Here is a 14,415-nt window from a genome sequence, read left to right as displayed (position 1 = left end):
GATTTTTATCTCAAGAAGATTGCCAAGCATCAAAGTAAAGAATGAACAATGACTGGTTTATGGATTAAAAAAAGCCAACAGAAGTAAAGCCAGGTTTAGCTGAAGTAGACCTTCCTATGGAAGAAGTAACTAATGACAAATCACATTACATAAATCCCTATCACATTTTATAACTGAAGTTTTCCAACAACATGCATTTCAGCACACTCAGTACATTCGGTAAGAACCGAGGATAACAACACTTCACTTCTCACAATGCAACAGCTTGTGAGCCCAAAAAAAGATTGCCACAGTAGCTGAGGGACACAACAATACAATTCAATAAATCCTTTGTAGTGCAGGATACCTGAAAGCTTACAATTAGCTAACTTGGAATTCTCTCTTTCAGTTTCAGGGGGAAAAAGGCAGGGTTTCGCATATTCATTATCAAAAAACGTTCACCCTTTTTCTTACAGGAGCCCTTCAGTTCAGAAAAGAGCAAGGTGGAGTTGTCTATGCTGAAGTGTCAAAGACTTGAAGACAGCCTGCATATTTAGCAGTTAAGACTGGTCACAGCAAATCAAGAACTATTTTGCATATAGATATACACAGTGCCACTTTGCCATCCTCAGAGTTTCTGCAAATTAGGACTCCATATAGAAGCAACATTTCAAGTGCAAAGTATTAGAATAAACCACACATCATAGTCCTTTTCTAGTCAGCAAAATTCCCAGCAGTAGCCAGTGTTACCAGAATAACCATAAATTCTAGTCCAAAATCCAAAAGCAGATTTATTCCTTGAACTGAAGTGCTACAATCACACAAATCAAAAACAGAACAAATAGATAGAATCTTACCATGAACAAAAAGATGAATCTCAGTCAGCAGTAAGACATTGCAGCAACAAAGACTACACACAAACTATGTTGTTATTTATTAGGAACAGTATAGCCAGCAGGACAAAGAAAAATGATTACAAGCTCAACATGGTACCTGTGACACTGTATCTGTGTCCAACTTTGAGTCTCTGCAGGGAGATACCAAAAAAAACAGATGCAGTCCAGCAGATGGCTGCTAAGATGGCTGGGTGCTGAAATTTAGGACATACAAAGAGGAGCTGAGAGAGCTGGTTTTGTTAAGCCTGGATAACGGACAGTTTAAAAAAGGGGAGGGGGGGAAGAGAAGCACTACAGCACTATACAGAAAACAGAGCTAGACCATTCTCAGAAATGCATGTGGGAAGAACAAGWGGAAAGCAACAAATTGCTGCAAGGTTAATGTCAACTAGACAAAAGCAAAAAAATCCCAAACAAACAAAAAACCCCACAGCAGTAGAGGCTAAATCCCAGACCACATATGCCTAGAGGGGTTGTGACAATCTTTGGATACACTCGCATCTGACTGGATGAGGCCCTGAGTAACACAATCTAATGCTGAAGTCAGCCCTGCTTTGAGTAAGAAAGACGGTGCACCAGATGGCTCCAGAAGTCCTTTCCAACCTAAGTTATTCTGTGATTCTATACTTAGGAAACACTATGGCTCACAAACGGGAGTCTAAGCACTAAGCMAATACCTCGTCTCACCTCACATTTGTTACCATGTTCTTGTATGTATCCTGTCAGTTGTGAATGTTGAGTGAATGGGATCTTAAATTTTTTTTAATTATTCTTATTATATGCTTTGAAAACTTTTGCTATTCTCTTCTTGTAGAGATATTTAATATGGATATCTTCTTAAAACAGCAATACAATTAATATCCAAATTGAGATTAATAGCTCATAAAGAAGTATTCATATTTTTTTGTTTGCCATGCCCACAAACTCAACATTTAAAAGCATGCAGAATATCCAAAGTAAGGTATAAAAAGATATATATTTCTTCCTCAGAAAACCTACAGTCTCCACGTACTATCAAATAAGTCTTATCTATTCCCCATATTCTTATGGTATAGAATTTTATTAACAGACTATTCCTCATTTCAGCCTTTATAAAGACATTTAAAAAACAGGAGCTAATTTTGACTTCAACTTCCCCACAGATTACATAAGACAGGTAATGGAAGGAAGGTAGCACTCAAGAATCAAGATGAGTCAGATTGGTATAACTACTAATTTTGAGATGAAAATCCAATAGGTATCTGTTCTGTATCACTTCAGCTTGTTCACATCATTTTCCAGAATCACTAAGTGTACATAACATTCTTTCACAATTTCTACTCTGAATTAAGTACTCTTAAAGGTCAGAATAATGCTCTTTTTACGATTTCTGTACTTGCAATAACTTACAACAGTTGATATTACTGATACAGGAGAGAGTCAGCTGAAGATTAAATGGCATTTTGATTATCTAGAAACTGTCACATGGCAGTGATTGCGCTGATAGTGTTATTCTTCCTCTTCCCCAACTCCCACCCACTTCTGCTCACAGCTTCTTTGTAATGCAAGGAAACATCAGGAAAGTTCATATGAATTAACAGAAGATATGAAGTCCAACTAATCCACTCATTCATTGCACATTCATATAGACAATGAATCAAAATGAAGACAGCCTTAATTTCATTCATCTGAATTAGTTCCTGAAGTCTTGTAGACATCTGTTAAAATGTATACAATCTTTATTCTTTCTATTCCAAACCCAAGATGTAGAACGCTTAGAACTGAAATCCTGCAAGCTTTCAGCCTCACACAGAAGGTAGAGAAGATGTAATGTAAAATGAGTAAAAACACACTCATTATAGCTGAATGTTTCAAGCARTACGCAACATCCACCTGCAATAAAAATCTCACTGACTCCCTCAATCTGGGACTTTTGCAATGCTTCCAGCAAAAGAGAGGCATACATTTGACTTTATGTGATCATGAAGAAATTATTTTAAATAAAGTCCTCACCTACTACAAAATTTTGTACTGTTACTGAAGGGAAAAACCCTCAAAGTACTGCTGTGGAGATTATCATTTAACTTCCATAACGAACAAACAGTTTTAATCAGCATCTTCAGTTTTGCTACTGAATAACTGAAAAGTTTCTCAAAAACAAGAGTTCAAAGTGCATTTTTATCCCCGAAAGCAACTTCCCTTTATTCTGAGGACCAGCACTTCAAATAAGATAGAATCAGTGTTCTTAAATTTACATTCCAAGTAGAAGTTATATTATTCCATACATAAAGGAAAAGGAAGGATTTGTGTCCAGTTGAAGTTCAACATCTAATGGAGAACTAGTCACATGACAAAGTTCATAACTTCATGCAGTGATTCTGTAAAATTCTGAAAATTGTATTTTTAATCAAAAGAAAAGGTTTAATATCCTGTTACCTTCAAATAATTCTTACTTTGCACATATACAAGATTTGCTTTACAAATCAGTCTTTTTTTTTTTGGGGGGGGAATTTTCCATAACTTTTGTTCAACACAGACATACAATTACAAGCACAGACCACAGTGGAGCACTAGTCTTATTGTTAACAGCAGAYGGAAGACGGCTTCTAAGTAAGCCGTCACCAAAACCTGATTGTAAGGATTGAAACACTTGTCAGATGAGTATAGCTGAGCACCCCATCAGCTGCTGAAATTTTGTTCCCAGCATGATCTGCTAACGTGGATCTTCATGGCCTATTTATGCTCCCTGTACCACAGAAACATAAGCTTATTTGCTTTCCTCTCTCCCCCTAACCTCTTTGCAAATGTTTTAAATCCTCATTACTGACAATAGACAGCTCAAAAGACACCCAGAAACATGTATGTATGCATGTTAAGGGGCAGGAGGAGAACTGCAACTCAATTCCTCTAATCCCTCTGACAGGAGAGAGAAAGAGGAAAGCTCTGGATGCAACTGCAGTCAGTAAGTAACACTGTAGAGTCAGCCCTAGCCCTCCTGCAGGTCAGTGAAGCAGCCCAAGGTAGCTTTATAGTTTTCCTCATTGAGAGGTTGGATTTCTCGAGTTCCTTCTTTCAACTTTTTGATAGCTCCATCTGCAGTTCAGCTATTTTTTGTTCATTTGTGTTTAGAAAACAGTGCACAAATATTGTCCCCCGCACTGTATCCAGCTCTTTCTGTCCTTCCTCCYACACACTTCAGTCCTGTCCTCAGATTGCCTCCTCCCCAGTCTATACTTCATTTAACATAAAACATGCATAGAAGAGACATCATACATAAGCAGTTTAAAATCATGAAACTCTCAATCATAACTATTTGCAGACTTTATCTTTCCTTTCATAGTAACTGAATTCCCTTTCTAGAGAGATGAAAATGGTAAATTAACACTATAATATTCTTGGTTATTCTGCCTTCTTTTTAACATAAAAATTAAGAGAATAAAAATATGCTGTTCTCTCATTAAAAGAGATAAAGGACATTATGAATAGTTTCCACTCATTAACACAGGGAACTTAAGGAATTAAGTTCAGAACTCCACATTATGTGACCACTTACCTCAAAACACACATGTATATATCACATGATTTCAGACTTAGCACTGAAACCAATGAATATTAATTTTAAACTTTAATCCCTGGGCCACAGCCTTCACTAGGCTGGAGTATAGTAGTTTTTTTTTTTTTTTTTTTTTTTTTNGGATGCCAATCCTGTGTCAGAAGTTTTCCTTCAGAAATATAAAGGTTCTTTTTAAAGAGTAAAACATACCATCCCTCTTAAAGTCGTTTCTATAATGTATAGTCTCACTCTCTGCAAAATTTCTTAAGGTGCTACTATTTAGAACATCTGGATTAAAAGTTTTAGGAGTAGTTTGGAAAGACAAAGATCTAGATTCCTGAACAAATAATACCTACACCAATGGACTAAGTAAAGACTTCAGATTCTTGTTTTCCATTAAAAAGGAAAACTGTACAACTACACTGCTTACTATTTAATCAAACACAGTCCTACAAAAACTGTGGGGCTATAAGAAGCATCACCTTCACTTTCTGAAACAGTAAAACGCACAACTTAGTAAGCTCATAATGCTCCTGACTCAGCAAAGTTGTTTAAAAAAAGGGGAGGTGGGCATTTTAAAAGTGTATGTTTCAGCAGTACTGCCCAGAAGCAAAGTCCAAAGCTAGAATTCATTAACCCACGCCACTGTGGGTCACTAGCGTAAAGGGAGAGAAAAGCCATTGATTCTTCAGTCTCCAAGCCAATAACTTCTTAATGCTTTTTTTCCCCTCAAACCAAGCTCCTACTTATATATAAAGAAGAAAATTAATTCAAACTCACACTCCAGGTGGAAAAAATCTGGCCTTTTAAAGCTGATTCAGGTACACTTGACATATAAACTACCAAGTAGTCAGTTAGCTTTGTCAGCACTTTGGCTGCTTTCAGAAGCAATATTCCTTTTTCATGTATTAACTTGGAGCCTAACGATAAAACACAAATACTACACCTAGCTGGTACATGTGATGTCTTAAGCTCTTCAAGGAGAAAGCTACATGTAAACAAGCAGGAGCAGCCTCTTTTTTTTCACTTTGAATCTTCCTGCCACACCCAAAGAGGCATGAAACAACCTGAGGGAACAACCAAACCTTTCAAAGTCTCAAGCTGCTGAACAGACAGCAACTGAGTCAGAAAAGTAGTCCAGGAAAACTTCATCATAGTGTCTGAGAAGGTAGGGCAGGAACACTGCATTCCTAAGCACCCCTGAAGGTGTCAGAGACTGATGGGCAACTAACAGAGTTCTTTCTTCAATCTCTACTTAATTCAATTTTCAGCTGCAGCCTCAAACACACAAACATTTTGTAACAAGTTACAAACATAACTGACACAGAACACAAAACACCATATGCATTGGCTGTGCATGCACACTCTCTCACAAGGAAAAATAAATCTACGAAGTGCTAAGAAATCATTTTACATTCCAAAACAAAGACTTCTCTAAGCATTTTCTTAACATTATGGAAGATTCAGTCTTAACTATTATCTAAGTGTCCCTGTGATACTCCAGATTTCTCCCTAATTCTTACCAACCACTGCAAGCATCTGATTTTTAGCAGTATTACATCCACAGGCAGCAACAATTCTTAACTGACAATGCAGAACAAGCCTAGTCTTGACAAGTTCAGAGAAACTAACAAATTCTCTGATGATGGATGGGGTTCAATACCAGCCCAGACATCAGATCAAGAACAAGGTTTCTCCTTGTACCAAGTATCAACAGCTGAAGCAAGAACTGAGCAGATTCATCTAAGCTCAAAGTGCATCCCTTTACTTGAAGGAACCCCACAGAGTTGAGCCTGCAGATCAAGGCTAAGACGACCTGCATTGCAGCCTTGCCACACAACCATCAGACTGACAAAGGGTGGCAAGATTGCATCCAAATCCCTCAGACGCTGGCACTTTCAGGGTGTACACAAGCATTCCAGCCAACAACCTACTAATTTGGTACCATTAATTTCTTCTGCCATAGTTCTGATGAAAGGATTGACTTCATCCTTAGCTTCTGAAAGGGAAGGTTTACACATTTAACCAACACATCCATGAATCTCAACGGAAACTCTTCTGCACAAAGTGCTAAAAACATGCTCCCTCCTGGTATTCTGTTTTCACCTGTCACCACAAGCTACTTTAAGAAACTCCCCAGCTTTCAAAGACACTATTCTAAATACCTTGCTCTCTTCCAGCACTGTACACAAAACCTGAACACTCAAGTCAGGTCCAGATGGGTGGGAAGGCCCTTAGAAGTCAGTAACTTTCAAACAAAACACTGCAGGGCCCAAGTTCATTTCTGAACTATTCATTTAGCCCTGGGAATCTGAGGAGCACCATAAAGCCAGAGGAACTCAACAGAAAAGGGACTATATAGGAACAACAGAGGAAGCAAACAACGGCATGAAGAACAGATTTCAAATATCAACCAGACAGGCAACTGTGTGTTTTGATCCTCGAAACATCCACAGATTAAGTAGTACACAGTATTCCCCATGGAACAGAAAGAAATTCAGGAGTTCTCTGCTTGTTTAATYCTTGTGAAACTCACACCCAGTTTATATGAGATAAGAGAATGGATGTATAGAATGTGGGTACAGACAAAAAGTGAGTAGCTCCATTGTTTCCAAAACAGAGATCAGAAAGTGGAAGTTAAAGGGAAGGATGGTAAAGGCCAGGTTATAGACAGAGCAGTTCAAACTTTAAAGCTGACAACCTAGTTTGAACTGAATGCAGAGTATCTGCAAATATTCAGGTTAAAAAGCTTCATCTAATAAGTACCTCAGTTTCTGTAACATCAGCAAAACACCCAGTGACTATGCTAGAACAGAACTTGGACAGATGGTTTTATTTCGTTAAATGGGAAAAGTTGAGGAGTGGTTAATTATTCTACTCTGAGTGGGGTCTTAACATGTCTGTTCTACTGTGCTGTCCCCAGACTGCAGGACAGCATCTGCCTGAGTTACCATTTGTGCTAGCAAAGTAGGAAACAAAAGTTCACGTTCTGCAGGCTTTGAAGTGCTAAGAAGCCTCCTGCTTTAGAATTAAGTCTGGTTCCATGACAACAAACAGACAGAGGGCCACAAAAGCTTTAACAGCTCAAACATGACTGATGAATTAAGTCCACTGCGCAGTATTCTCTACTGCAACTTGAACCTAAGAATAAGAAATCATAAAAAAAAAAAAAAAAAAAGAAAAATCAAGGCTTCAGCCAGTTTAGAATATTTAAAGCAGCAGTTTCTCTTCAGCTTTGCAATTAGCACTGCATTTCAAAGAATAGTGTTTGCCACTTCCCTAGGTATTTTTAATCAGTCTGTTCACCTCATGCAAAGAAGATTTTGCAATCGAAAAAAGAGCTTAGCTGAAGTAATTACATGCACAGAACAGGTTAGCTATAGCCAATGCCACTTGATGTTTTAGTTTATTCCTAGACCCTTTTCTATACTACAGAAATATATTCTATATTCTTTTCTAACTCTATGATACCTTAGACATTATACCCTAAAAATAAGAGGCATTAGCAAGGCCTTAAATGAAGAAAATAGATTAATTCTGTTCCTCATTTACAACTTACATTTATCTAATTGGTATCTGCACCTAAAACACATTATCAAAAGCTATGTTTAGAGAAGTCAYGTAACTGCTTTGAGTGGTAAATGTTTTCATTTCAGAGTGATAAAATTCTATGTTCTAATACCACACAAAAATCAAAGCAGCAAAGTATTAACAAAATTATCACTGAGATCTGGAAAAATCACAGTAGTCAGGTAAGCGTTTGCCAAGCATTTGTATTACAGAAATAATATGTTTGTATTAATTAATAAAATATTCCAGCACCACTAGAACACTTCTTAATTCTTACGTGTCAAAACTCTTCAGTATGTATTCTACCTATATTTACCTATTTACAACACATAAGATTAAGGATCTTGGCCAAAATGACAAAAAGCACCACTCAAGAAGTCAGGAAGAAAACCCTTGCCCAGGATTCCTTCTATGCTAATATAGAAGAAAAGTTTTAAGAAGTTTCCATATATCCTAAAGATAATACAGTGCAGCATTCAAAGCCTTAGTCTCTAGCAATATTTGCCTACTTACTTGGAACAAATTGTGTTAATACCCGCTCAAATTATGATAAGCTATTATCTCTTCCAGAGTGAAATATCACACCACATCTTTCTCCTATGGTTTTACTCTCATTGTTAAAATATATTTTATAGAAACATTACCTGGCAAAGAAGTTAGTAAAAGGTCCCAATATTTTTAGTTTATTGTCCACATCTGTCTCCTGACAACACTCCTGCTGGCTTTGATCATTGGTCTCTTTAGTGGAATTCAGGGTTACATCTGAGAAGTGCGCTTCATCAGTCTCGAGATTCACAATTGCACTTGAACTGCTTGTGACCACAAAGTCCAAAATGTCCTCGTTGCTAACCGATAAAGTTGTTGACAATTCTGTGCTAAGACTAGAAACACTGCAGACCGAGATATCATCACTTCGATTCAGAGCTTTGGTAGTTGGACTATAAAGTTTGACGCTGTCATACCCCGTTCTAGGAAAAGTTGAGGATTTTCGCACAGGATGGTCATGTTCAGAAGTCAAAGAATGTGGAGGCACGTAAGATGGCAGTGTGCATGCACTCTGAAAAGCTCTGTCAGGCACAATTTCAGGTTCTGACTGCTTTCTCTTCACATTTAACACATTGCAATGAACAGGCTCTGGATTTCCTATTTCTAGAGTTGGAATACCAGAATCCACAGATTTAAGGCTATGACAATCTTCTGAAGTACTGCAGTGTTGGCTAGGCCCATACTCAGGCAATGAGAGAGATCTTGGGGCCCTTGAATTGAAGTTTTGAAGACTCTGGATACTGCTGCCCACTCTTGCATCCAGAATTCCCATCAAGCTCAAACCATTTAAAGAGTTGGATAAATTTACATCAGCTGTCTTGGACCAAGTAGTAACTGGTTAAAAGAAAGAACAGACAGTATTATGAGCTTGTGAGGAGACTTTTAAAAATATTTTATACACACACACTCAGTTGTATCATAAATTAGAAATCATCTGCAAGATAAGATTAATAGTTTTAATTGAAGAGCCTTTCTCTCGCTTTCAGCACACAGAACAATGGCAACTTAATTTCAGCTTCCAGAAAACRGCAAGCATGGAAAGTCTTTTCTTAAGCCGTTCGTTTGTTTCGTAAGCCTCTCTCGAAGGCAAAATTACTTAAAACTGCAGTATTTTAGTGTTACATGCCAATATTAAGATAAAGATTTGAAGTTGATTTTTTATATAACTTTGAATGCATACATAGTGACATTGGGGAGACTATAAAGCTTGTCTCTACATACTTTAAATTTAGGCTAAAATTTAAAAGGATTCATTCAAACAGCAATTAAATTCATACAGCCAACTTTTTGACAATACACACGATGCACTTGATCAGTGCATGCGAGGTTAAAACTGACACTTAAAAATATGCCATACTTACTGCTCATACGCAATACACATTTACATCCTCCCTTCAAGAGCTGCCAACGGGACAGTTAACCCAAGCAATGTCCCCCCTTCTAGCCTACATCTGAGTGACCTTCAAAGAGCTGCACATTAAATGCACTGTCCTGCTGAGTAAACTTCCACCTGACATAAAACTGGATTATCACTGGGACTGCTGCCCTGGCTCCCACAACTGCTACTGACCCTTTAAGACAGTAAAKGATTATTATTATGACACTACATACATCGCTCTTTCCATACAGCTTCATACAAACAAAATGGTTAAATTACCTTCTACTCAGCTGAAGTTTTCAATGAAATTATTGCAGTTGGCAGAAGAAATACACACATACTGGTTCATTTTCTTCATTCTGAAACACTTCCTGTGCTAAGTATGAAGGAATGAAAAATACTCTTCCCTTCTTGCAAATGGCTTTCTTTCTAAACATTTACTTCCAACTCTTGGAGGCCAGCTTTCTGGTCTCCTATTCTCACTAAAGTACAACACTTAATTAAAAGGTGCCAGTTCTCCACTAGGAGGTTCACACACTATCCATTCTCAGTCCAGAGCCAATATATTTTGGAACTGTAACACAGGCAGGAGCTAAGACACAGAAGACACATTTCAAACATATTCTATTTGTGTGAATCTTAAAAATTTTTTTGATAAGCTTCTAGTCATAGGAGAAGGTCACAAATCCAAACGGACTTCATATGCTATGCCAACTCATTGGCTTWCTACATAAAGCAGGCCTATTTGATCAATCATTCCAGTTCAATCCACTTTAAGTTTAGGAAAAAGTAAAAACACCTCAAGTTATTTCATCTTTTAGTCAATTAAGAACTTTAAGGGCTAACTAGGTATTACCCACACAAATCAATTACTGCACCAATCGTCTAGTCCTTTGGATAAACAAGGTTTTAAATGTATTCTCTTTTCACTAAAACATTTGTGAATATGCACACTTTTCTTATAGAGTTGCTATAGCAACTTTTTTTTTCCCCGCATTACSATGGTTTGAAAAGCTTACGTGCTCTGTAATATAAAGAATGATTTCTTTAGATAGTTATCATACAGATTTCATACATTAGCAACCTCTTTGTTCAGTGCATTAAAACTACAATGGTCAGCAAAAAACAAACAGAAAAAACTACAAAACACTTCTGGAACACAAGCAACAAATTATTCTACTTCATCAAACTGATTATGAGAGTTAAAGTGTATAAATATGATGTAACAGGAAGCATGAAATATACTTATTGTTGCAAACATTTGCATCTCTTGCTCTTTGACCTTCCTCTTTGGATTTCCTTATTTTTCTATAAAGTCTGACTGCTCTCTTCTCCACCCTTTCATACACATTACATTGCACTTTAAATGAACAGCCYATCCAGCTCCAATGTTTCTCTAAAGCATATACACAGCCTACAGAATTTTAAAACATGAGTGCAGGTGTTTGCTTGACCACAATTCACACTTACTAACATATCTAGAAAATACAGTCCAGAAAATCAAATTCATAGATTTAAATAGCCAAGAACAACTTCGATGGTGTTTCAGTAAACAGCACAGACATAATCAGTTGCTTTATTGGCTGCCTTCATTTCTGGTCAATGATTTTCCTAAGCAGTAGCCAGTCCTTAGCTTAATCACATGGCTCTTCTCGCCTAAGYTTACAAATTCTAAGCATTCAAGTGGCCTTGGGAAGAGCGAGCAGATACAGTAGCTCAAAATGTCAAACAATTCTGTAAACAAGAGAGCTCAGAGAAATAAAAATAAATTCCCATGCAGTGCTGTGAAACTTTGGACTTGGCTTGGTAATTTTTTAAGCAGGAAATTTAACAGGAAGAGATCTTTTAAATGGGCAGTCAGCAAAGGCAGAAGTATGTAACAGCTATAGTCTGTTGGAATAAATTGTGCAATAACAAACTACAAAGGTTTTACACAGTTTAGCGAAATCATGGGTATACTTTGAAGTATACCATCAAGAGCTTTAAATGAAAGCTCGAGAAGTCATCAGCTGCCAAAAACATTCTTTAAACTACTTCATTCATTTTGCATGAGACTGTTGTAGGATTGTTCTTTAAAGACAGAAAAGTGTTACTTATCTTCCTGGACTTATTTTAGCTGCCTCACTGATATTTGACATAATTCTGAAGTCTACTTAAGTGTTAACATACTGTAATACTAACTTCTTTCCATAAATCATTTATTAACATAATACTGTTGTAACATCATTACAGACACATTAGCATAACAAACTATTGAGCAAAAATAAGCAATTTGGTCTGCACAGCATTCATAATCCCCGCAACCTGTTTAAATGGGAATATATTTAAATGAGATTTGTAATATCATCCAGAATATCCTATGTCTTATTAGAATCATTATCTGATAAGAACTACTGGGGGGGGGGGGGAGATGGCAATAGGAAAGGAGATATAAGAATAAAACAGAGGTCATCAAAGCCAAGGAGATGGGATCATTTACTCATTATCTCTTCCAACATAAGAGCTAAGGGGCACCATATAAAGGTAGTTGTAGCCAGGTTCAGAACTAACGTCAGGATATAGTTATTCACACAACGGCAGTCAAGCTGTGGAACTCCTTGCCACAGTACRTGGTGGATACCAGAAGTTTACATGATCTTAAGTTCACAGAAGGAAAATTCACCGAGTATTTTCAAGTGCAAAAAAACCACATATAACTCAGGAAGTCCCAGAACTGCAAATGTTAGAGCCTCAGGGAAATAAGAATAYACATTATTTCTGATTTTAAGCATCTCCTTCTTGTCTGTAAGGAGGAATTTTGGTCTCATCCAGTACAGCTGCCCATAGAGTTTTGCATTCCTGAGGGCCTGATCATGGCTTGTACGAAGGCATGTCCCGACAATACCAGAGCAGCTAAGACAGATTTGGACTTTTTATGTGACCCAACCATGCAGAAAGAAGAAATCATACACAATCATAGTTTCTAATATAAAGAATAAAGTGACTTTTTTAAAAAATACACATTTTACTGTAAATTTAAAACTATTAGAACAAAGATCAGGAAGAAGTCAACAAAAGTCACATTCTTCTAAATTTACTGTGGCTTGCATTGCAACTTAGGCAAGTAACTTATTTAGAAGGAAGGTTTAGATGATTATTTACAGGCAGAATTTTTATCATCTTGTCTCTTCGACACTGCTATTTCTGCTTGCAGAAAAATAATTTATGRTTTTTAGAACAAGGAATTTCTTAATTATGATGTTTTAAGATTTTTTTCTCATCAAGAAGAAAATATGCATTGAAGAAGAAAGTGAAGGGTTTAAACTCTTCATGCACTTAACAGTATTTTTTATTGCATGTGGCAAGAAACTGAGTACAATACTACTACCAAGTGCAACTGCAGGTGACCTCGGCATACATGAGCATGCATCAAAAACAGTTCAATTTATTAAAGCAGTTCTTATTTCAAATTGTTTACAGGTCACATGCTAACAGTCACAGCATTTTCAACAATTTCCCTAGGTTAGAAAGCAAAGCACGAGATACTGTGATTAACACTATGTATGTGATCACAGCCAAAACCTTATTAGCAAACAAGAAATACTTGGGATTTTTTCATTAAGAAATCGTCTATCTAACTCCTAACCAGCTGTCTTCATAAAGCATTAGCTTTACAAACCTAGCTGTCGAGCAGAAAATTTGGAAAGTGATCATAAGTGAACTATTCACGGGTTTTCCACTTTTTTGCTATGTCAGGCAGTATAAATGAGTCACAGTGTTCTGCTAAGCCTCTGTTCTGGAAGCAGTTTAAAGAGCTTCTTTTTCCCCTACCAAGGACTCAGAAAAATGCGAGATCACGTCAAACTGGGTGCAGTATCATAAGAAACTGAATTCATGCTATTTTCATGAAGTTTCCACTGAAGTTTTATTCAGTCTTTGGGGATCACCTAAAAGGATGTGGACTAAGAAGAGAGACTGCGAGAGGGATGAAAGTTGTTTCCTTCACGCAGGCTGTAGGCAGAAAGCCTTCACAATGTTCAACCAAGCTTACCTCGTAGCCTTAATTATAAAAAACAAAAAATATTATTTAACAAAGGCAAAAACCGACCAGCGCCTCCTCAGAAGGCCGATCAGGAAGCGGCGCTCACGCTCGCCTGCGGTCTCCGCAGCACCCCAGCGGGGCCGAGCGCTCTTCTAACTTTTTTAAGATGGTCGCGGCAGGTCTGAGCAGGAGCGGCCGAGGCGCCGGGGGCAGCTGCCGTCCCCCCGCCGCCCGCCCCCGCCGCCCCAGCGGGGCTCCGACCGCCCCCGGCACGGGGTGGGGGGACGAAAGAGCCCAACAGGAACCCGGACGCCTCACCGGGGCAGCGCTGCCCTCCGCGGCTCTCCTCGTGCTGGGCCATGCCCAACGCTCCCCGCGGCGGCTGCTCCCGCGGCGCTACGCGGCGGCGGGCGGCGGGCGGTCCATGTCGCGCTCAGGTGCCCGGGGAGGAGCGGCGAGGCCGCGGGTTCAGCGGAGGTGAGGCGGCGCAGCC

The 14,415-nt window shown here is 38.2% G+C and overlaps 1 protein-coding gene across 1 annotated transcript in view; it reads right to left on the bottom strand.

Annotated features, from left to right (window-relative positions):
- The window catches only part of TBC1D14 (TBC1 domain family member 14), a 67,752-nt gene extending 53,343 nt beyond the window's left edge, over window positions 1-14,409 (bottom strand). The window contains exons 1-2 of the mRNA XM_085309601.1: window positions 14,241-14,409; window positions 8,622-9,357 (exon numbers count right to left, since the gene is read on the bottom strand). Coding sequence (XP_085165727.1) covers window positions 8,622-9,357; window positions 14,241-14,283 — 779 coding nt within the window. The 5' untranslated portion in view covers window positions 14,284-14,409. The remainder of the gene's footprint in view (window positions 1-8,621; window positions 9,358-14,240) is intronic.
- Window positions 14,410-14,415: the final 6 nt, after the last annotated feature.

Source organism: Rhea americana, unplaced genomic scaffold (assembly GCF_003343005.1).
Source record: "Rhea americana isolate MKP2758 unplaced genomic scaffold, rheAme1 scaffold_30, whole genome shotgun sequence".
Classification (NCBI taxonomy): Eukaryota; Metazoa; Chordata; class Aves; order Rheiformes; family Rheidae; genus Rhea; species Rhea americana.
The sequence above is the reverse complement of the archived record's forward strand: the minus strand, read 5'-3'. Positions and strand labels throughout refer to the sequence as shown.